The following is a 24,708-nucleotide window of genomic DNA, read 5'->3' as shown; positions in this document are numbered from 1 at the left end:
CTTATGTGAATTGTTTTTATGTGGACTTTTTAACCCCCCTGCAGAAATGTTTTTTCAAAAATGCGCTTAGGTGACGAGGCTTTGACTAAGAGACGACGTTATGTCATAATATCATGTAATGTAATTATTTTGAAATTATGTTTCTCCTTGTGTTCAATAAAAGTATTATATTGTATTGTACCTTTTTAAAAGCCTTACGTTGTTGGTTGAAAATTAATTTGCTGCAACAATAACATTGGACAAAAACACACACACAACACACATTGCGGTTGCCTTGTTTGACATTACTGTTTAGCAATAAGGCCGCCTATTGTGCTTATTTTTATTCGTATGTATATGTCCTGTGTAGATGTTTTGTGTAATAAAGAATTATTGATTGACTGATTGGAAGAATTGGACAACAAGTGCAGAACACCCTTACTACTCAGTCGATTAATTAAATACCTATCAAAAACCATCACAATACCTATATTGCTATTTCACAACCAAACCATACGTGCGACTAAAACGAAGGTATTGTTAATTAACTTTACGACTTCTCATGCGCTAATAAAGGCGTCTAAGCCAAAACATCGTCAAAAGTCAGTGCTAATTCTAGTATTGTAGTTATTTACGAGTGGTAGTATAAACAAGAAATTATGAATTCATAAGACCCTACAACTTGGACATTTAAAAATATACCAATAATATACACTCAAAATATTAAGGCTGATTACATAAGGCAGACAGTGACGTCGAAATGAGATCGTAATCTACTTTATATTGATGGTTTGAAGGAACAATTAAATTAATAAGTTACCTTAGATAATGCTTAAGAACAAGTTTAAGTTAAAATAAGCAGTTTGAATTCTCGAAACAAAAAAAAATCACAGCTTTATCCAAAAAAATAAAGTACATCTTGATTAATATGAAATTTTATATAATTCCTATTACACCTAGTATTGTACTTGTTGCCGATTGTATAAGTGGTGTAGTTATTTCATTGAAATAAACAGAAGTGATTTTAGAGTCAATAATACCTCCTATAACTGGCAGTTAATAGGATCCATTAATAATAAATGACAACGGGCCGGCAGCGGCGAATCATATTTCCGCCAACAAACTAATGACTAGCAAGTATCTATAAAACTTGGAGTGTCAAAGTTTTATAAATGCTGCAGTCACAGCATATCGATTTTCTTAAGGTAGGTAGTATACATTTGGTGAAGATAGATCAATAAATGATATATTCATTTTGGATATTCGGCAATAATATTATCGTATTGGATCTGATGAAAGAAAGTTTAAACTGTTCTTCAAATATTGATCTCCAACATGTTTATCCTTGAATTAATAATTTTGAATATGAGGTAGGTGCCACGGACTCTTAAAAAGAAAAATGAGTCATAATACCAAGTGACAAGGCTTCTCTACTTAGTTAATTTACGCGTAATAAATTCAAGAAGAAAAGTCCCTAGATCAGTTCATTGTCCAAACTAAAGTATTCATAAGGGTCATATACTAAACTTTACAGACTAGATTTCATACAAAACTACAAATCTAAGAAGACATCACTACACCACTTATGTTCTTCAACTGTGGCAATCAAATTTATCCTTGAGGCTTCTTATGGTATGGAATTATTATTACAAAATGTTATGCAATAGATACTAAAGTTTAAAATAGTTGCACGCTTCCTCACGTTTGTGCCTTTTCTTAAAACAACATTACTTGTTTTGCGATTGTTCAATAGTTTTATTATTTATAAATTGTATGATGCAACAGTAATGCCCAGACTAAACCTGTAGTGTAATATGCATATAAACATTGGAAGCTGAGGTCATTCAGTTACCAACGCTTACGTATGCATACAATGATGTGTGTTGTGTCTAACGTCATTTTATAAACAACCACATATCAAGTTATTTTTTGAATATTTATAAACTTTTTGTTACGTACCTGTAGGTATAGAATGGAACAGCAATAATAATAGAACAACGCGGCCAGGTCAACGTAAGATTTCAAATTCGCAGATTCTCACCATATCTTTTTTGTTCTCAGATCATACTGGTGCCGGAAAAAACTGAATTTTATTTTGGTCCGGTAACACTAAATATAGTGCCGGTCTTTACTTACGACGAGTGTTTTAGAACTGAACACAGATAGTTTTAGAACTGTCTAACTGAATTAAAATTAAGTTTGTTATGCGCTGAAAAGTTATAATATCTCATACCTTATCAAACTTAATTAGTTTGACAGACAGACAAACAAAATTGAGTGCGCCCGAATAGACACTAATGTAACAGAACATAGTATAAAGAGAAAATCGAAAAAAATCTGACTCGAACGGGACTTGAAACCGTAGCTCTTGTCAAACCGGGACGAGTTTCACTAAGCAGGGGTAAGTGCTATAAAAAAAATATCATTTAGAACATAGTATTTATTACTAGGCAATCAGACTATCAGTGATCAATCTGACAGTTTGACCTTTAGCAGTGACTACAGTCAGCCATTTAACCTATTGCGCAACGCTTGGAGGCCTATCAGGTACGACAGACGTAGGACCGTAAGGTAGATTGAAAAATGCTTACAATAGGTATGATAAAAACGATAACCGCTCTTGCAGATTATACGTAATTAAAACATGAACAGACTTTATAAATACCTGGGCTATTTACTATTTCTTTGTTTCATTAAAACAATAGATCAATAGTAGGTACTATTGTCACTTTGACACGGGTGTACTAAAGTGGACGGCAGACGTGCATTTCTACTTTGTTACAGAACTTACAGATAAGTAACTTGTAGTAATGTAAAATATTTTTCTTTCGAATATAACTAATTAGTGTAAAACACTTCGGTTGAAAAACGCCTCCCTCGTAGTAATGCTATTGTCGTAAAATCTAATTCCATACCATAGGAGAGAAAGTTTTACCTACTAGCTAAGTTCAGTGGATTCAGTAAATGATTTTGCTTGGCGGCGCGCTTGAGTTTGTGCTCATGGCTTGTTCCAATGTATCGAGGCGGCGGTAGGCGTGCCCGCGACTGTTACGACGGCGTCCGGGCTGCCGGCCTTCTACTATCAATCCCAGGAACTGAAATAAAGATAACACAATTTACATGGGACAATAAACATAACACACTTTATGGATATGATCAGCTGATAACGCTACTGGCATGATTGACAATTTTATTTTATATTTCTGAGTCCTTCAATATAATGATAAATCAACGTAATAATGGTTTTAAAGACATTTTAAAAGGACATTGGGCTTTACTAGCCTTAAAATAAATACATCCCACTAACCAACTAAAATACAATAAAAGGAACTGTGACAATCATTACTTAAATTCTCGACTCAATGTCGAAGTCATTTTCAGGGAGAGCCCTAAAACTCACTGTCCAAGCTTTTTAACTAACTAATGATTCACAAAATAATAAATACGTGTACAAGATCCGCTAACCTTCAAAAATATATTAACGAAATTATAATTCAATATTCTTGTCTTCAAAGCACATTTCTGAGTGGTGAAATGCAGACCCGTACCATGACAGCGAACTAGATAGAAACAATTCAATGGAAAATATTACTTAATCAACGGAATAGTTCTATGCATGGCCAGGGATGAAAAGAAAACTTAGAACGGTTCTCGCTGCTTATGAACTGATTGTGTGACTCTGGTCTTCTCAGACAGAGGTATATTATAATGTAGAAGTGAACTAAGGTATTACGTTTAAATAAACCATTCTAATTCTATTTGCATAAAACATTTCTGCAGTAAACTATAACATACTCACATATTTTACGATAAACGTGAAATCCAAAATGTTTTATTACATATAAAATCTATTTTCACTCAACTATGACTAACAAAATACATTAAATTAGAAATATTTTTTATTGTATAACTAACCACTTTACTGACTTTGCTCTTGTTATGATAAAGCACATATAGCAGAACAACCAAGATGACCGCAGTTAAGAAGAATGGGAAGAAATGATCGTCGTCATCTGCAAACCCATCTGGGATTGTGTTCGGGTAGAACTCTGAAAGATAAAGAAACCAATTAGCAAAACACATACACAACATACCTAAATTAAAACGAGTCATTTCTTATTACCAAGGGGAGTTCAAAATAAGAAGTTTCATATTTTAAACAAACTTGTATGATAATGTGAATAAAGTTATTGTTCAACATTGGATGATAATTCTTTCACTTACACCTGAATAAACAATATTGTCTATAAGGTTGTCTTTCATTTAATAAACAAATAATGGTGCTAATTCCTGTAAATACCATCTAATTTTATTTTAAGTTATATCTGTCATTTTCTTATCCGCCGAAAAGGAAAGAGACGGGTAATTGACAAGCATAAAATTTATGGAACACACGTCAATTTTAAGCACAAATCTAAACCAACCGTCTAAAAATTTTACATCAGTCAATAATCCGACACATTAATTTACTCATTCTTCCTAAAATTAAGAGCTGTGAATCATCCGTCCCTTTCCTTTTCGACGGATACGAAAATGACGGATATAACCTAAAATAAAATTAGGCGGTGTCTGCAGGAATCGGGGCCATTGTGTGGTTATCTTGTCTATTCCAGAGATTTATGTCTTTCTAATAAAATTAAATCACCACAATGTAATCATGAAGTATCAAAGAAAATAAGTTAGTTTTATTCTTTTTACTTTGCTCTAGCATTGTAAACAAACACAAAAATAAAAGTGACATATTTACCTCTTTCCCCAGCAAAAGACATGGGAGTTTCAATCTTATTATTCTTAGTCTTGCTGACTGTATCGGGTTTGGTATCAACCTCTCCCAACATTGGATCGTCCCCATCTTCGCTTCCTTCAGGAAGGCCTTCCTTACCTTCTTCGGTATCTGTAAATATTATAAGTAGGTAGTAATATAATTTCTAAACTAAGTATAGTTATATAATAAAAAATAGTTTATATTTACTTTTTTTAGTTTTAAGTTATTGTTGGAATACTTTTGCAGTGCCCTTACAGGGTGTCACATGTTTGTACATTATTTACTTATAAGACCTGTAATACCATGTGACATGCAATAAATAAATAAATACATTTAAACACTAAGTAAGTACCTAATTCTATTTGAAAAGAGAGAAAATAAACCCAATTAACTAAATATAATGACTTCTATGATGTGTTAGAATAACTAAAGGAATATAAATTACAGTGCACACAGATTGTTTAGCAACATTAGTTAATTTTATTGAATGAAATGGAATACATAATAAAAAGCTACATACCCTGGTAGTCATCATCTATTTTATTTTTGGCTGCAACATCCTTAACATTTATTGCCGGTATTTTAGCTGGCTGATCATCCTCTTTTTCTTCCTCTTCATCTTTCAGCTCTGGATCAATTGCAGCAGCAGACGGTTTATCTAGACCCTCATTACTTAGCTCTACATTAGTTGGGGCAGATTCCAATGGTTTTAAATTCTTAGCCTTGTTAACTTCCACATCCGAGTTATCGGAGATCTGTTTATTATTTTCTATTTGCTTTATAGTAGATGATGGTTGCAGATTGTCGGGTTTCAGGATTGGTTCTTCAACTTTAACAGTATCATCCTGATTTTTCACTGACTTAGCAGTTTCCAGCTCTTTAGGGATTTTATTAGAAATGGATTCAACATTTGAAACTAAGGCAGGACTGACTTTACTCTCATTCCCTGGCACAATATCAGGTTGTGGCTTACCTTGAGTCTCAGGTGTAGGTTGATTAGACACTGTGGAATATACACTACTCACTGCTGATGGAACTCCTACTATTTTATTTTTCAGCATATCTGAACCCCATTTGTAGTACTTACAAAAGAAATTTGTATCTTGGCTCATAACGTCGTCGACGCCACATATTTTTACGCAAGTTATTTGGTTATTAAAAACTTTACTAGCAGTTCCGACATACTTTGGATACTCAGTTAAATTCAGGAAATTCCACTCTTTGGCGCCAGTACAGACGGTTCCAACCTCTACGGCCTCATTTATTTTATTCGTATAATCTTCGTTCAAAGGCAACTTTGAGACAGTAACTGCATCGCATAGTTGTTTGTTTATATCATAAAATATCAAGCATTCAAACTGTTTCTCATTGTACGGAGGTACGACAACTGTGCACTCTTCGAGATGAGCATTGATTTGAGATGATAAAAATGAATTTCCGCAATCTTTTGCAAGTGCAGTCAACGAGTCGAATAGTGAACCGTTATCTGTGCTTTGAGGAATAGTCAAGCCACGAATCACTCCTAAGCTTCCACTATACGTAATTAATAACGCTAATGCTAGAACGTTGCAATACATTTTGAAATACTGATTGCGTTCTAGATTATACAAATAATACACGATTAAGCTTCCTTGGAATCCTTGGACACACAGAATTCTGGTTTTGTTGGTTTTACGACTCGATTGCGATACTACGATTGACTGACAGTACTGACATTCACAACTGACGTTGACGTTTTTTTTTTTTTTTTTTTGGTTTGGTTTTCCCCGAAGGGTAAGGCAAAGGGAACTATGCCCATACAGCCATGTCTGACGTATTTTTTTTCTTGATGATTAATGAAATTATTATTATTATTATAAATGATGAAAGGTGATGATGATGAAACCTAAGCCCCCACCCTCGGAGTAGACTCCTACTCCGAACCCCAAACGAATTAACTCAAAAGTCCGCATAAACTTTTGAGTTATGAAGCGGCTTCCTGACACGAAGCGAAAATAGGCAGATACACTTTGTTTATTGAATACTCCAATATAATAACACTCGCGAATGTCTTCCGACTAACTTAATGCGATCATTAACCACAAAACACCACTTCGTATTAATTATTTAGATCATTCAATGAAGAAAGCAACTGTCCCGTTCCCGCCTCCCGCCAAAAAGCCTGACGTTGACGTTGTTGACAGCAATGTTGCCATGTATTTAAAAAACTACCAACACAATTTTTTAATTATTTTTTGGCCTGATTTCATAGATTTTTGTCTTAATTTTTAGGGTTCCTTACCAAGACGAGGCCTAGTTACTTATCCTACTCAAGTCGGCCTGTGTTCATAATTATGAACGTTATGGGTGAACCAGCTGCGAAGAAAATGCATAATAATTATATAAGATATTTTATTTGCATGTTAAAACAAAATGCTTAATGTAATGTTTAAACAAATTCATAAATAATTAATGATAGATCCAAGTAGTAAGCGCAACAATAATGTGTTGTCTAACTTCGAGTTTAAAAAAAATAAAGAGTCCGACATGCAATAAAAGTTTTTATTTTTTAGTCTACATTTTATTAAGCCAGTGATAACTTTGACAAAAATAAAATTCCATCTAGTAAATTATTTAATCTTCATTAAACTAAAACAGATAACAATGTATCGATTCTAAAGTGAGCCTAGACTTTACTGTCAAAAATATGCGGTTCAGTTTACTTTTCTCAGAAATTAGTGTGTATTCTTCAAAAACACAAAGAATGTATATGAACTGCGCATAACCTGTGAACACAAAATATAGAAAACATCTTTATTTATTTTTATTTTTTTTTTGAACCTACCATCGATAACATCATCATCAGCAATCGACGTTGGAAAAATTGCAACACTCACCGATATAAACGTGTTATTGGATAACGGTATGAAAGCTCCCGCCATGGGTTGTAAAGGTCTCTTGATTCTTTCCATGAAAATAATGAGATCTTTTCGATGTTTGACGGACAATTCAAGCCAATCCATTTTGTAGGCTGATTCTATGATACACGCGCTCTGTAGCAAAAACGAATTTAAGGTACTTAGGTAATTACAATAACTCATTTATTTTTTACTAATTGTAGCACTTAGAAAAAAATCGTAATAGTTCGACCGACGGATTTAATTGCTTACGGTCTTTCTACTTCTAGTGACTTCTATAAAGCAACCAAACTACAAAGTAACTAGATACCTGTGTTGGAGTGTACACTACAAATCACGCTATATGCTTGTGTTTCCTTGTCTTCTCTTACGGAAAAATCGAGGAAAAATCCTAGTATAAAATTCAAAAGCTACTTTGTCTCTCTAGTGGCTAAAATGCATTTCATACACTGTAGAAGTAACGCGGGAAATCAACCTTTTTGAACTGTAGTGCTGATTTTTTTTTTAATTATTTTAAGAGTAAAAAAGATTCTTATTTGATTTTCTTTTATTAGAGGTATAATATTACCTCCCAGTTCACCTCGTGACCGTAGTAGCAATATAGAAAGAGTTCTGTTATGATGCAGCTCATGTACATAAGCATTGATACTAACTCTATAGCAGAAGCTGGATCAATCTGAAATAAATATAATTATGGTCATGTACCTATACGAACATACATGAGTTGGTGTAGGTACTTAAATGCATTCGCACTCATGCCGTTTTGGCCACATACATTTAAATATTTTTTATCCGCATTTTTTCCTTAAATAATGATAATTAAATGACAGCGTTATTCGGATAAATACTTTTAAGAGCACCAAACTTCGGGTTCAAAACATTTCAACCACTTTACTACTTTTAAAATTTTTGAATTTTGATTTTTGAACGGAGGCCAAAGTTGGCGTTCGGAGAAAATTTGTAAGGAATAAATGTTATAAATGTCTCATAATTTCTAATATACATAAATATGTACCTAATATTAAATTTATGCTTTATTTTTATTGCTTTACGATTGTTTAATTAAGTATAATAAATATACGAAACGATAGATGGATAGGGTAATATTTGAAGAAAATCTACAATAAAACTCACGCTCACGGTCCTGTACGCCGTCGTGCAAATTATCCACCCACTTACTAAAAATTGGTACATTAAAACACCACTAAAAATATTCTGTTGAATGTTAGCAAAGCTGAAACACATTCGAATTAGTTACACATAAACATAACGTACGTAAACTCACACCCGCACTCCCTAATGGGGTGGGCAGAGCCACAAGTAATCTAAGATAACTTGCAGCCACTGTTGATACGATGTCGTAAGCTAGATATAATGAAGCTTAAGGTGATAAGGGATCAGCCTATCGCCCATAACATCAATAATTAGTTAGGCAAATGAAAAAGGTAAACTATACGACTCAAAATAGAAGTGTAAAAAGTTCCCTACTTTACAATCTCATCGTAATGTAACAATATTTTGTGGAAACGGTTCTCATACACTTCGCTGAACGGTATCGATAAACATTCTGCTTCTTCCTTACTGCTTTGTATTATATTCTCCAGTTCCAGTCTGAAATTTAAACAGATATTCTTTATAGTTTTAATCCCGTAGGGCCTAGCTCACTACATACCTACATAATGTTTTAAAGTTCACCTGAGGATAGACAGTTGTGTTTTGCATTGCGCCAGGAAAAACGATATAAAAGCGTCCATTGTAGTATTGTTAAAACCCAACCATGAATTGTGAATCCAAACGTAGATGACCACCGCATAAAAACTGTTTCAAATGGAACATTTCACTTTTACGTTTAAAGCTTTGCGCTTAGTACATTTTATTTGCTACTACTCTTATCTACTTTAAAATAGCCTCTAAAAAGCTCGTTTACCTACTCCTAGAATACAGATATCTACATGTAAATCGAGCAATGAGTAGGTACTATGCCAAGTACACTATAAATTCATGCCAAGTAGATTTATATAGCGAATAAACTCGTAGTTAATTTTACCTACTAATACCCGACTATATCAAAAGCACGATGACTAAAACTGGGTAAGTAATTAAAACATCAGCGAGGAAGCAAACGTTACAAAGTGCAAGTAAACCGCATATTACGGTAGTTATTAAGCGCCTAATTCGAGCGGACTTACTGCGGGCTCGTGTTGGCATCAAAGGGCAACCATATTTCAAATTCTACCGGTTGTCCCTGTGCGAACATTATAATCGGGTAGATCAACCAGAGCGCGGTTGTTGAGCAGGCAACACCGTTGAAAACTCTAAGAACTAGACGCGCCTGGTTGGCGGTCTGCAGGAGTAGGCGGTGATGTTCCTCGTGGTCTTTGTTGAACATTGGACCTGGGAACAATATTGCATAAAAAGCAGGAACAGGTTAATCCACTTTGATCACAGTATCTGTTTATAGAAATATTATTTTAAGAGTATCAGTTTAAAATGCTTTTATATGGTTAAACCAAGTCTTGAATCTTTAAATACTTTTAAACACTACATAGTAACTTTTAAGTTATCTGTGTTTCTGGTGTTACATTTATCACAGCTTTTATTAAAAGTTTTATTGAAATTTTAATTATAATTTTGTTCTGCCTGTACTTTAGTTACCGTAACGGATACTAAAAATGATAATCGGACACTTCGAAAACAAGTTAAGATATTTGCTCTAAGTGGGTATTGTAACTGTCCTTTATAGATATCTATACGGCCTATCATATTTTTAGGCCAAAAATTCGGGCGCATTCTGTGCATTAGTATATTAGAGAATGAATGATTATCAACTTCACCTACTTAGGTACAAAATTATTTGCAAAATATAATAGGTCATTATAAACTATTTTGAGGTATCTACATAGGTACGTCTTTTATATTAAAGTGGTTTTCCCTGTTACCTCTAACGACGTAGCGTTGTTGCTCGCAGGTGGATAGTGATGCACTATTTCATTAAAACTCACACTCATAAAATAAGGTTTTAGGAAGAAAATAAGTAATGTGAATGCGACATCGAGGTTGTAAACCCTGTATGAACATATTCATAAAAGGGTCGACAAAATGATAAAACTAGTGGAATATAAATTACTATGTTTCGTTCGAGAGGAAAATAACGTAAAAATAATGAAGATCTACAACTTTTCTTAACCTATTTTACAAATGGGCAAAGTAAGGACCTGTTTTATTTAATTTAGAGTTTCGCGTACCTAACTACGACAGAAAATATTTGATCATAAATGGGACTCATTAAACAAATTTATTCATCTACCTTTCATTGCGCTGAGAAGCAGTTCGACTTGGTCTGCTTTCTTCCAGAGCACTATTTCTTTGTAAATATAATCCGAATAGGTCAACAGCAAACACATCGTATATACCACTCTATTCAAATCACCTTTTACCTGAGGAAAAAAATCGGAATTATTTAGAAATGTTGGTAACAAAAAAGTAAGTACATTCATTGACGAATGATTAAATGAAATATTTTTTTCCATAATTTACGGTTTTCCAATATGTTACTTGCCGTCGTAAATACATCACTGTTTCATACTTATACATTTCATAGGTTGGTGTCGTAACCCCTAGATGAACACCTCTTTGCTGCCAATTAAATCCGCTGATTTTATGAACTACCTATCCCGCAACCAGGATAACAGGGTACTACTTACTTGATAAACCTTTATAATCTGTTGTATAATGTACAGGACGACGAGAAAGAAAACCGTGCGGCTATAAATTGTGTGAATTAATTTGTGCAGTTTCGGCGAATCTGTGCTAAGTTGATAAAAGCCACAGAAGCGTAAATTTTTTAAATGCGGCGCTAAGCTCAAATAAGAGAGCTTCTTCTCCATAGTAGGACTGAATGAAATCTACTCAAGAAGAGTCTATGTACTAAGTAGTATTAAAATGAAGTTATAAAACGCCACAGTGGCTCAAGAACTCTCATTATAATGCCTCAAATAAAAGCTTTGTATATATCTTATTTAATTTTCATCGACGAAAATTATTATTGTCACTTTGAAGTGACAATTACATACTAAAGGATAACGGTTTGTTTTTAATAAAATATTTTGAAGAGACATCATTTTGTTGTGAAATTTGTAAAATAGTAACTCATGTTTCATGACTAATAATTATTACAATCGTAACTCTTTCTTTATACGTCGAATAATAATGTAAACATATGCATGATAAAGTTTTATATTAGTTTAAGAGTATTTTTGTAGCTGCAGTAGTTAGGTATGTGAGTGGGTATGTATTTATTCACTTACCTACCAAGTTTATTTCATTCCAGCACCATCCGATTATGCGTCTAAAACAACAAAACCCTTCTAGCTTCCATAGTTGTGTGTTTTCAAGGTATAATAAATAATAAATCAGGTAACCCATTAAATAAGCAGTGTTTACATTTCAAACACGCCTACTGAAGACATTTTGTTATGACACCGGATAATTAGTATACATAATATCCCGCTACCCTACTATTAATGGAGTATACAGTTTGGCTTGAAATACATTATAACTGCTTATGTAACTATTAAGGTAAGTGCACGTTATGTTGGGGTTCAGCGGGCCGCATCGCAAACCTAGAGTAGGTACCGCAACAGCGGCGGGCGGCGGCGCAATAATGCGGCCCGCATTAGGTATATGAAATATTGCATTACAAGGGCTTGACATTATAATAATTATTTATGTACTAAAAGGACACACAATGAATATGAATTACAATCGATTTGCACAATAAATTATAATCGATTTGCAGCGACCCCGACACTAATCATAATCAGTAATCACACTGTGATGTGTCTGAGATTTGATTATAAATTATTTTTATTTAATAATCTTAATGATTTTTATATAAGTATATAAAAAAGAAATCATTTATTTCGGGTGTTTTCCCATAGCAATTGTTAGTAACAAAAGTCTTATATCTATGTAGTTACAATTAATTAATCAATTGGACGCGGGTCCAGTGCTGCATAATAGCGATATATATGTGATATACTCATATGCGAACATTTTTACAATTAAGTTCGTGTTTTGACTGATTTTCTATATAAACTTTAGACAAAAGCACTCAATCAGGTAATTTAAAATATAAGTACCTACCTATTAGTCTCTCTCTCTCTCTCTGTCTCTTATTATTTAAGAGCTGCGCTCTTGTCGGTGGAGTAATCGCCATTCCTCTCTTCTTCCTGCCAAATCCTTCACCTCCTGATTCGATACGACTTCCACCTTCTTTTTCATTTGTTTCTAAACCAGGTCTACCCCTAGTTTTTCCTTAAATTTTACCGTCCATGATGTTTTTTATAAGCGATTCATGTCGTGGCAGGTAGCCAATTCATATTTCCTTTCCGGATTTCAAGTCTCTATTATGTTTATTTTTTCTTCAACTCTTTCTAGCACTTTTTCATTTGAACCAATTCAGTCCAGCTTTTACCCTCCATCCTTCGCCAACACTATATCTCCAACGCTTCCAACCTCTATTTGTCTGTCTCTGTCATAGTCGCCGTGTCACTACCTATTGGAAGCAAATACACATTATTTCAAAAACTGTTTTAACATTGTTATATATATTCATTATGAATGATATGCGGGTCGTTTATTGATAGAGTTCAATGTATTGATAATCATGATGGTTTCTTCATTATGATTATCAATACATTGAACTCTATCAATAAACGATCCGCTTAATTATCATTCATAATGAATCAATCTTCCCCCTCTTAAGGGTTATCTAGCCTTATCTTCTCCTACTATGTTTTGTACATACATAGTTGATTATAAAAGAATATTAAATTTACATGTAGGTAGATCCCCTTGATACACCTACACTATTCGAGGTAGACTGCTCGGAGGAGGGATAAAGAGATGACGACGTAAAAGCTCTTCAAAACTTGCTAAGTATACGCAAACTGTGTAACTCAGCATATAATATGTAAGTGTAACAACAGATATTAAGGTGATAAAGGAAACGGGGGGAAGAAGCCTTAAGAGCTCGCCGGTTAAGGGGCAAACGCCGTGTTGCGTTACGTTGGCTGTAGGCCCGCCCGAACAGTCGTTAGTATGTGTTATTGCGCACTTAATTCTTTAAATGGCCTCGCGTTACTTGAAATGAACAACCCATTAAAACGTATCTGTATAAGTGCCAAGTTTTAATAACAGCCATATCGTGAGCCCTGCAGTTTGCAGAAATAAACATAAATAATACGTGAACAAGGGTTTGATTGCTTATGGGACTTTCCGTGAAAATAAACTTTATATATAAAACTATTCCTGTACATAAACTTCGTATCTGAATTTGAATGAATCCGTGATATCCCTGTTTTGGAGAACGCGTGACTTACATCGTAGTTTCACGGGTTCGAGTCCTGGTTTGGGCTATCTCTCTCTCTCTCTATTTAAGAGCTGCGCTCTTGTCGGTGGAGTAACCGCCATTCCTCTCTTCTTCTCGCCAAAACCTTCACCTCCCGATACGACACGACCTGCACCTTCTCTTTTATTTGTTTCATAAATGTTATCCTAGGTCTACCCCTTCCTCTCTTCTTCTTCTTGGTTCGGGCTATAAACCACTGAAATAGATTTTATGAATTTGAATCCATGATTGGATCATAGATAATTGATATCACGTGGTATCAAGAATGAGTTACTGTTAATGGCAAGAAGCTCGCCCCCTATTACATGGAACTTAAGCAGCGAGGAGTGGATGTATAATTATTATACTATACACCTCTGCCTACCCCTTCGGGGATACAGGCGTGATGTTATGTTGTGTTATAAACTTGGTTAGTGTTTAGCGTCCAAACTTCCTTTAAGACCGTGAAACTTGAATACAATAACGGTGTTCGAACGGATTCTGATAAAAGCAAGTAAGTATTAAAGCCGTTTAGTAATTTGCACCGTGCTGAAGTTACGAAGCAAAGATGAGCAGGAACAGTGAGAGTGGAGGCAAACGGCTAAATTATGTTTCAAGTTTGCCTCGCTTGTGCCATTTTATGGAGACCCGTGTCGCCGCCAGCGATATTTTTCCCATGTTATTGCTCCCGACTTTTGGATTAGCATAAATAACTGAAAATGTAAAAAGCTTTTAAAGAAAAATTAAGCATAATTCCGGAAATCGCTATTCCTGTTTGTTCTCATTCTGAAAGTCTTTTTTCTAATGCTTCGTGCCATGAAAGCTCCAAATTGTAACTTTTGTTTCTGTCATTGGAATTCATTAGGCGTAGTCGACGAAACTTTTGCTTTGAATCTCAATTAAAACGTCCATAGATATGCGATTGTTTCATTGAATTTCAATAAACATTAGGGGAGATAACAAATTGTTAAAGCGAGCAAACATGATACGAATTTTCTAATACTTATTATTATTATTTACGTACTTCCGCCACATCACAAGCTAGAATAGAAATTGCCTCAAACTCTGTAGTTTAGGCAGAACAATAGACTCGCGACAGTCGTATTTTCCATTTAAAAAGGCAAATAATTTGTGTTATCTTATGAACTGTGTTTGACATTCCGAGACCTTTTTTATCTCGATGGCAATTTGGAAGTGGTCGTCGAAACTCCTTTCAAAAGTCTCTAGTGGATGGAGACCGGATATTTTGCGGAAAAACTCGGTATCTTTGTTGTAGTGATTGTCTGTAAGGCGGCGTCGACGGCGGCGCCCCTCCCATTGTTATCGTCGCGTGAATTACGCAGGTAATGGGTCGCATTTACAGCGTACGTGCCCCGACATTCATTAAACTGGCTAATTAAAGCAGCGAGATTCCGACGAATCCGCCTTTTGAGGCGCTCTGCCGCCTCCTACATATTTCTTTCGGGGAAATTTTAAACGTCGGCATTCCTTGTTTCCCGGCTTTAATGAACAAGCTGGAACAGGCACGTCGCGAGGTATTGGCAATTCGACCACTTGAATATCGCTAATATGTTTTACAAGGTTAGAATTATCAGTATATTCTTTTTTCTACTTTAAGAACGAAGGAGGTTATGTCTACTTTATTTTATGCAGGTTAACCCTTGGGAGTTGTTTGGTTCCGGTTTGATTACATGAACCTGCTCTACTAAAAGTGTTCGGGAAGCTATGCTGTAAACTAAGTACCTACGTAGGTAAATATTAACTATGTATTATATTCCTTGGCCCACAACTTTCTGTTTCCTTTATCGATAATCAATCAATCAATAATACTTTATTGCACAGCGACATATACACAGGACATAAACATACGAATAAAAATAACCACAATAGGCGGCCTTATTGCTAAACAGCTATTTCTGCCAGGCAACCTTAGGGTGAAAGAAGTTTACGCATTGGAGCACGAGATGGTGCAATAAACATATATTATAATGATACTAACATATATTACTTTATATCTATTTAATTACAGGCCTAGTTAATTGCTAACTAATCATTATATGTAGTCCAAATTCACCATCTATCACAATGGTCTAACAGAAAGCTCAGTCAAGTGCGGCCACTTAGTTTATCTTGCGATCGGATGTACCTCTGACTACCCCATTTGGGAATATAGTGATATGTAGTCTTATGTTATGTAGTCTAAATTGTATTGAAGTCAAACGCGAACATTATCAAAATATATCCATGACGTTATTTAGACTAATCTTCAGTGCGAATGTAAATACATTGTTTTAAGTTTACGCGGTTATTATCATAATTCAAACACATAATAACGGGTTATTACCGCGTTTAAATGGGGATATGAGACTCCTGATATTTCGACACTGTCATCCCGTGATCATGGCACTTGCAACAGTGTCGAAATATCGGGAGTCTCATATCCCCATTTAAAAGCGGTAAGAACCCGTTATTATGTGTTTTAATTGCGAATGTAAATACATAGGTACGTAACGTAGGTACAGTAAAACATTGTAAATGCTGGCAATGCTACCAACAGAAGGAAGAACTACCGATCAATGAATCAAAAATGAATTTATGTAATGTCATTATTTTGTGTACAACGCGTCAATAGTAATAGACTAGACACGGAATAAAAGACACAGGATGGAAGTAACGGCCTCCGTGGTCCAATTGTTGAGTGCTCTGCTCACGATCCGGAGGTCCCGGGTTCAAATCTCGGTGGGGACAAATGACTTTGTTATCCCTAGTTTGGTTAGGACATTGCAGGCTAATCACCTGATTGTCCAGAAGAAAGATGATCCGTGATTCGGAAGGCACCTTAAGCCGTTGTCCCCGGTTACAACTTATTGATGTAAGTACGTAGTCGTTACTTAAGTCACGTCAGGGGCCTTTGGCGGCTCAATAATAACCCTGACACCAGGGTTGATGAGGTTGGTCATCCACCTCACAACTCACACAGGTAAATACTATTAGGTACTTATCAGCATTTGCCATTTGAATCCCTCCCTGCTGAGCAGTTCGGAGTGAGGTAATGCAGGTTTAGGCAGCCTACACGCGAGTGTTCTATCAAGCTTATTAGCTATTATGCAAACACGGAGTGCAGTAATTACGCGGTTTTCATTAGTTACCAGCTAATTACTTGCAGCTACGGGACTTCCTCGCTCATTATTCATGGTGTGTTGCTTCCGGTTGTTTATTTTAATAACAAAACTATTCGTCATTTTCTTTTACGGTGTACGCGTAGTCTGGGATGTAAAGGAATGCTTAGAACATAATTACCATGCCAATTATTATAATAATACTGTCCTTTCCGGAGATTACGCAGACGTTGTAGAGGTACAATTATTTTATTTTTAACCAATTTCATATTTATTCTATGACTAGCCTCGCGTTCAATTAGAGGTAACACGATTCCCCTTTTCTAATCTATCAATTTCTAGCTTCCTACCTTGAAAACTGCGAAAAGTCCCATATAAAATCTCATCCCCTCTTTGAAGGGTTGTTAATCACAAAAAGTCCGCATACCAACTTTTAGCTGTCTACCTTGAAAATTGCGGAATGCTCCATACAAACTTCCACTCCCTATTTTAGGGAAGTGGGCCCTTTCTATAGTCTCTGCTTACCCCGGTGGGAAATAGGCGTGAGTTTATGTATGTGTATGTATGTATGGACTTAGAAAGAGACAAAAAATAGCCTAGGTCACTGTCCATCCCTTCAACTATCTCCGTCCCATCAGTTTTGCCGTGAAAGACGGCCAAGCAAACAGACAGACTCACACATACACTTTCCTATTTCTAATATTAGTATGGGTTACGTAAGATATTGTTCGAAGTAGTCAACAACATAGTAAGTAAAATTATCTCTTGAAGCTTTGTAACTAGGTAGATACGTTTTCAGTCCGGTTCGTGAACTCGTAGCAGACGAAACCAAGTTAAACCACGAAACTTTCTGTTAGTTTACACACTGACTCGTTTACATAGCAATTTTGAATGCGCAAAGCTCAGACCAATAATTACCGCTGCCGTGCTCCCAGAGGATCAAATGTGCCTACACCGTCGCCTTTCATTTGCCCTGCCAAATTAAAGCTAGCAATCGGAGATATGTGACCGAGTTTGTTTTTACACTACAGTGAGATGGGATTTCTAACAGAACGAACAAAATGACTCAGGTTTTTTGCGTTTGTTCGAATAGGTATACATCTACTTTCGTGTTTTGGATGTTGAAAATTGATAGGTTGTGTTAGAATACGCGTGATTTCATTCGGTGGTATTTAAGTACCTTATTATATGAAAAATCTTAGTGATAAAGTAATCAAAAGGACGTGTATGTATGTGTGTGTGTGTGTGTGTGTGTGTGTGTGTATTTGAGTAAGTACCTATAAGAGTTTATGTGCTATTTACTTTAGTGATCTTGATATAAGACTTATTTTGATATTAGTAAAGAATCTCCGTGGTCCAGTGGTTGAGCGTTGGGCTCACGATCCGGAGGTCCCGGGTTCGAATCTCGGTGGGGATATATCACAAAAAATTACTTTGTGATCCCTAGTATGGTTCGGACATTACAGGCTGATCACCTGATTGTCCAAAAAGTAAGATGATCCGTGCTTCGGAAGTCACGTTAAGCCGTTGGTCCCAGTTACTAACTGATGTAAGTAAGTAGTCGTTACATGAGCCATGTCAGGGGCCTTTGGAGCCTCAATAGTAACCCTGACACCAGCGTTGATGAGGTTGGTACTCCACTTCACAACCCACACGATAGAAGATCTTGAATTCAGATTGTCAATTCTTAATATAGATACCTAAACATTAGACGCTAGAATAGCTTTTAGTCTAAAGAATATAAAAATAATTAAATCCTTGTACGTGTACCATATTAACATAATACGTATATTATAGTACATCAATACCCGACATGTATGGTCTAATAATGGTATTTTATTTTTGAAACAATCGAGGTAATAAGTATATCCAATACGCTAAAAATAAACGCTATGAACTTGCTAGAATTTAATTATCTTTTTCAATACAGCTCATTGAAATAAATAGGCCTATAATAAGATATTATCAAATTCATTTTTATTATAAGAACAATATAAAATTTCCCGTTTTTGTTTCTTAGACAGTAGGTATGTTTCAAGAATAGTGTTTCAGATATAATTTAAGAGGAATTTACCATCAATATGACAATACTGTCCTTTGTTTGGTAAGGACTTTTCAGGCTTGAATCACCTGATTGCGCGGCGGTTGGGGGCACGTTAAGCCGTTGGTCCCGGCTATTAGCTGTAAAAAACACACCTCCATCAACCCGCAGTGGAGCAGCATGAGGGGAGGCCTGTGCCCAGCAGTGGGACGTATATAGGCTGTTTATGTTATGTTATGTATGATAATACAAGTAAGTATATTATAAAGTATGTTACACCTGTATGCCTCAGGCCTCAAACCTACTGGTTTCTAAGCCAAAGATTTTTACTATTATCTGGAGATATTACATGTACTTTAATGCCAATAAGAGAGTACAGATCCATATTATACCACCTATATGTTCTGGACCCATCCCTATTGGTAGCTACGCCAGAGTACCTACTCGTCTCTACGTATTATTTGCAGTATTATGATTTTACATAATTAGGTACTTAGTGTATAAGTGACAGACAGAGTGAAACAAAAGAAACTTCGCCAATAAGGCATAACAAGCGGACCCGGACTGGCCATAGGGCAGATCCGGCAAATACCCGATGGGCCGGACGTCCAGAGGGCCTATCGCCGCCGGCTGGCTCGTCTAGCTGCTAGCTCGCTCGATCATCCATTGTTAATCAAATCAAATCAAATATACTTTATTGCACAGAACTAGAATTATCAAAATTAATTATTAGAATAATTATTAGAATTATTTATTATTTCATTGTTCTGCTATGATTATAAAAAATGCAAAAAATCCATTCACGTCGTACTGTTATTTTAGAAAATCTATTCAGTAAATAGTAGTCGTATTTTTTTATCAATAAATGATGAATGAAAATTCGGGTGGTTTAGGTACTTTCTAACGGTCCACCCCGGACACGGCACTCAAACTCGTAGAACAAATGTTGTTGTTTATGATGTCAGCTATCTATTCCTGCGAGGTTATTGATGTTTCAAAAATAACCCTGTATACTATATACAATTACTAAAACTAATAAATACAATGCCAATTATAGTTTATCGCAAATACAGTAGCAAATATATGTATCACAATCCTACGTAGAGGGGTCAATCGTCTCTCAAATGGCCTAGCCGGTTTCAGATGTCAGTCCAGGCCTGATTACAAGTAATAAGACGATACATTATACAATCTCTGTTACAATGTTACGTGTGTGTGTTGCTCCAACCCCACTGGCCACTAAGCCAAAGATTCGTCTCTATTATCTGAAGCTATTGCAGCGAAACAACGCAACGCTAAAACCTTCACCATTCGCGTGATTTAAAACACCGAGCTTAGATTTACTACGGTGTTTGTGGACACACGCTATTTGCTTTGTACCAATAGGTATGTAGGCACTACGCTTCTTTTTGACTTTTTATTTATTTTTAGGGTTCCATACCACAACAATGGAAAAACGGAATTGGGGATAAGCTCCCCCTGTGCTTTATGTAAAGAGTATACAAACAAACAAACAGAACCTAGATTCACTTTCTTGTGCATCCGTCTGTATGTTTGACTGCCTGTCTAGACCCTGGTTTTATTATTTATGTGTCCCTTCTGACATATTGGACTATTAATTATAGACGATGATGGTACCTAATGTGTATTGAGCTGGTTTTCCCTTCGCGGGTTGAAAGGTCAGACAGACAGTCGCTTCTGTATAAAAGCGGACCTGTCAAATCTTCAGGTTAGGTAAGCGGACCCTGTAGAGACGGGATAACGCTAGGCAGATGTTGTACACTTTCCATCATACTTGGATGGTTAATCATAAAATATGCATTCTTCGTACCAAAAGCATCTGCAAGTTATCTGCTGATTACTCGTGGCTCTGCCCATCCCATTAGGGATTACGGGTGTGAACTCATGTATACAAGGTGTTAGTGACATCGTAACAAAAAAAATGGAACGTCTATTTGATTGTACTAAAAACGATGGTGGGTGTTTTTCTTGTCGCAAATGCTTATTTAAGATTATGAGTTTTTACTGCGCCGCAATGTAAATCGAACAACATTATGAAAGTTGCTCATCAGATCTTTATTATAAAAAATCGGTTGCTGGGGTCAGTGTCTGTTTATTCCCAAGCTTATCATTTACTCAAAATCGTGGTATCAATTTATAATCTGTTCAACGAACTCTCAATCCTAATTCCAAAGAGGGTTTCGCAGTTGAAGATCCTACGACCAGACCGACTAGACTTTCAAGGCTTTTCAAAATAAGAATAGTACCACATGTAAAAAAATCACGTGGTTTCCAGGATTTTTGCCCGGTTAATGGCTATAGGTTCACCCCCTATTACATGGTAGTATATACTACTACTCGCCAGTAGTATGTATATGAGTAGGATGTATATACTATACACCTCTGTCTACCCGTTCGGGAATGCATACGTGATTCTATGTATGGTAAAAAAATAGGGGATTTATCTAAACAAGAGCAAGTGGACTTTTTCTCTCGCACCATATTGTGTATTATTTTAATTTTTTCGTGTTCCATGCACGCGATGAAAAGAGCATTGTAAATACGGGACGAGTTGCAACATTCACATCTGTTTGTTTTGGGAATAGTGAAAAATAACAGTTCATGAAGCAAATAAACGGAAGTGCGACATCACAGTTCGTATCCCAACTGGAGAAAAGTAATTTTTATTAGTTTCCCCGGTTTTATTGTGTGTTTTCAAAACTGTCACAGTTGTTTATCTTTTTCAGCTTTTTCAAAAGCTTTTTCAGGTTTAAAACAATTTTCCTTTTCAAAAATCTCAATATTGGGACAGTATACCTTTTGCTTTTGGTTTTAGTTTCACACAAGACCATTAACCCGGCCCCATGGGAGACAGAGTCACCTTTTCTACCCTCCACTGGGGCAATTCCTGTTCGGCGCGGGGGTGGGTGCCCCTTACTCAGTAGGCCGGCGTGAGATGGTGGCTGAGTTCGGATAGGTACCCAGACCTACGGAGTATAACGTAGAACCCTTGCCCAGGGATACAAGTGAAAACGTCAACGGTTACAGAGGCGGAGGCGGGAGCTATCGGTACGGCAATGCAAGACGGAAGGGGCGCGTCACAGGGACTGTAACCTGGGACCCGACAGAGTGCAGCAGTAACTGTCAGTAGTATTCGGAGGCAGAGGACTGGAGTCCTAGTAGGGCTTTGAAATAGACTACTCTGGGCGCCATCCCACTCGCGTCAGAGAGAGTACTGCGGGGCGGAAGGCAAGAGGGAAACCACTGCCCTATTTTCCCCTAAAAAGTGGCATGAAGAATGCTACACCGACAAGAGCGTGGCTCTTAAATTAGTGATGTGATGATTCAGTATACACTTTATACTACCCGATTATTGTAATCATTTTGACAGACAATGTCAAAAGAATATAAAAGTGTGCTTATTAATGTTACTATTTTAATAAGTTTACAACGGCTGTACGCACACTCAGTCCTTTACCTGTGTGGTATTTCCTGGAAATTATCCTATGACAACCCTATGACCGTCAATAAGTGCAATTTTATTCAAAACTTGTCAATAGTTTAGTAGCGAAGGTAATATAGACAGATATAGTTACATTCGCTTTTAATAATATTATTAATAGCTTACTCATCCTATGCACGATCAAATGCATATTTTAATGAATATCAAACTTTATTGCTCTTAATTTGAAACAGACCAACAGTGTCAGAAAAAGCAATAAAAAGTATATGTGAATTTTTAAATTTTCTTTTTATGGCAATGCAAATGTTTTTATTGGTTTGGCACTGGTGCATTTGTAAAGCGTAGTATAAATTCTCATAAAATATTTCGTTCATATTGCACTACCAGTACATAATTAAATAACATTTCATACAAATGGACTCGTTGATGTATTGTTGTTGTTACAGATATATGCTAGTATTTCATGCAGGGAGTAAAACTAGGATTATCATTATAATTTACAGAGTTGTAATAAACCGTTACCCACAACCCGTTCCAATACCGTTCCAATTGGAACAAAACGTGGAATGCCTAGATGTCATTTGACTTTTCTTACAAAAACCTATGATGGACTTACTCATAAGAACTATTAATTTGTAAAAACTATAAAAGTAACTAGGACTCGCGATGGTCGTGTTCGGAGAACGCTTGACTTATATTGTAATGTCACTGGTTCCAGACCCGGTTTAGGCTCTTAACCTCTAAATTTGAATTTATGCGTTTGAATTCGTGTTTCGAACATAGATAACTGATATCGCGTGGTTTCCACGATTTTTATTTATTTATTCATTTATAGTAAAGCTCTGCCAGTATGACGGCCCCACGTAGTAAATCCTATTATAATTTGATTGAACCATTATGATATCATTAGTATGACATACCTATTATTTAGTTCACAGGACTACACTCTGTTATAATGAAAAGCTCTGAGTGCTACTGGCTATTGTTCGAGCTTCGTTAAACGCTGCAGTAAATTCATTTTATACAGGTAGAATATTGTGTATGTTTATAATTAATTAAGTAGCTATATAATAAACGACACGGCAGTGACACAGCTCACCACACATCACACTGGTCTAACATGAAACTCGGTGAGGTGTGGGTTCTTGCGTACTGCTGACTATCCCACAATTGGAATATCATCGTGAACTTATAAATAAATAAAGTACTTACTTACCTTTGTAAAATATAATTACTTAATTAAGTAGATAAAAATCTACGTAAATTAGACACGTATTATAAAACAGAACGACGAGTTTAGTACAATCAATGATTATATTACAATAACATTTTACAATCGTCTCAATGCGCGGTAATAATTAGATCTGTCCAAATACGTAAGCTAGTGTTGTGACGTTCATTAGCATAGTGATGTGTCAGTCGATATTAGGTCGATATATCTTTTTCTATTCAACAGTATAATATGATAACTATTACTCTGCTCTACGCAAATGATTAACAATAATTGGTGAAAAAAAATATTTTTTTATTTTCAGACTCTGGACTCACATTAAAATGATACCTACCTTATAACTTCTGGCATAATATAATCAATATTTTTTAGACAATTTATTTTAAAACCTGGCAACTTTGACTCAATTTTTGTTCGCCAGGGTAGGAAGGTATTTAGGTATACTTATAACATATTGGCCCCGATTCCTGCAGACACCGCCTAATTTTATTTTAAGTTATATCCGTCATTTTCATATCCGTCGAAAATGAAAGGGACGGATGATTCACAGCTCTTAATTTTAGGAAGAATGAGTAAATGAATGAATAACCCGGGCGAATCAAAAGGTACGTTGCTGGTATGCAATCCGTTTGACCTGCTGTCTACTTACTATGTCGGGTTATTGACGGATGTAAAATTTTTAGACGGTTGGTTTAGATTTGTGCTTAAAATTGACGTGTGTTCCATAAATTTTATGCTTGTCGATTACCCGTCCCTTTCCTTTTCGGCGGATAAGAAAATGACAGATATAAGTTAAAATAAAATTAGATGGTATTTACAGGA

The 24,708-nt window shown here is 35.8% G+C and overlaps 2 protein-coding genes across 3 annotated transcripts; both read right to left on the bottom strand.

The window, feature by feature from the left end:
- Positions 1 to 741: 741 nt before the first annotated feature.
- Positions 742 to 6,464, bottom strand: LOC126370470 (trans-Golgi network integral membrane protein 2-like). Of its 2 annotated transcripts, none has more exons than XM_050015341.1 (4): positions 5,265 to 6,464; positions 4,727 to 4,873; positions 3,907 to 4,028; positions 742 to 3,074 (listed from the first exon to the last, which is right to left on the bottom strand). In XM_050015341.1, exons 1-4 carry the CDS (start codon positions 6,319 to 6,321, stop codon positions 2,937 to 2,939), a joined length of 1,464 nt encoding a protein of 487 aa, XP_049871298.1. In that variant the 5' UTR covers positions 6,322 to 6,464; the 3' UTR covers positions 742 to 2,936. The 2 variants fall into 2 exon arrangements, with proteins under 2 accessions (XP_049871298.1, XP_049871297.1); XM_050015340.1 differs by having other exon boundaries at positions 3,895 to 4,028; positions 5,265 to 6,462.
- Positions 6,465 to 7,328: 864 nt separating this feature from the next.
- On the bottom strand, positions 7,329 to 8,807 carry LOC126370490 (odorant receptor 94b-like). Its single transcript, XM_050015373.1, has 4 exons — positions 8,776 to 8,807; positions 8,210 to 8,317; positions 7,621 to 7,776; positions 7,329 to 7,509 (listed from the first exon to the last, which is right to left on the bottom strand). The coding sequence occupies exons 2-4, from the start codon at positions 8,282 to 8,284 to the stop codon at positions 7,459 to 7,461; spliced, it is 282 nt and encodes a 93-aa protein (XP_049871330.1). The 5' UTR covers positions 8,285 to 8,317; positions 8,776 to 8,807; the 3' UTR covers positions 7,329 to 7,458.
- Between the last annotated feature and the right edge of the window lie 15,901 nt (positions 8,808 to 24,708).

The sequence above is a fragment of the Pectinophora gossypiella genome, chromosome 10 (genome assembly GCF_024362695.1).
Source record: "Pectinophora gossypiella chromosome 10, ilPecGoss1.1, whole genome shotgun sequence".
Classification (NCBI taxonomy): Eukaryota; Metazoa; Arthropoda; class Insecta; order Lepidoptera; family Gelechiidae; genus Pectinophora; species Pectinophora gossypiella.
The sequence above is the reverse complement of the archived record's forward strand: the minus strand, read 5'-3'. Positions and strand labels throughout refer to the sequence as shown.

Coding starts and splice junctions, on each gene's coding strand:
- LOC126370490 (XM_050015373.1), bottom strand. CDS start 8,284: ATGCTTATGTACATGAGCTGCATCATAACAGAACTCTTTCTATATTGC. Junction 7,777..8,209: donor GTCACGAGGTGAACTGGGAG/GTAATATTATAC, acceptor TTTTTGCTACAG/AGCGCGTGTATCATAGAATC. Junction 7,510..7,620: donor CCAATAACACGTTTATATCG/GTGAGTGTTGCA, acceptor TTGTGTTCACAG/GTTATGCGCAGTTCATATAC.
- LOC126370470 (XM_050015340.1), bottom strand. CDS start 6,321: ATGTATTGCAACGTTCTAGCATTAGCGTTATTAATTACGTATAGTGGA. Junction 4,874..5,264: donor AATAGATGATGACTACCAGG/GTATGTAGCTTT, acceptor TAATATTTACAG/ATACCGAAGAAGGTAAGGAA. Junction 3,075..3,894: donor AGAGCAAAGTCAGTAAAGTG/GTTAGTTATACA, acceptor TCTTTATTTCAG/TTCCTGGGATTGATAGTAGA.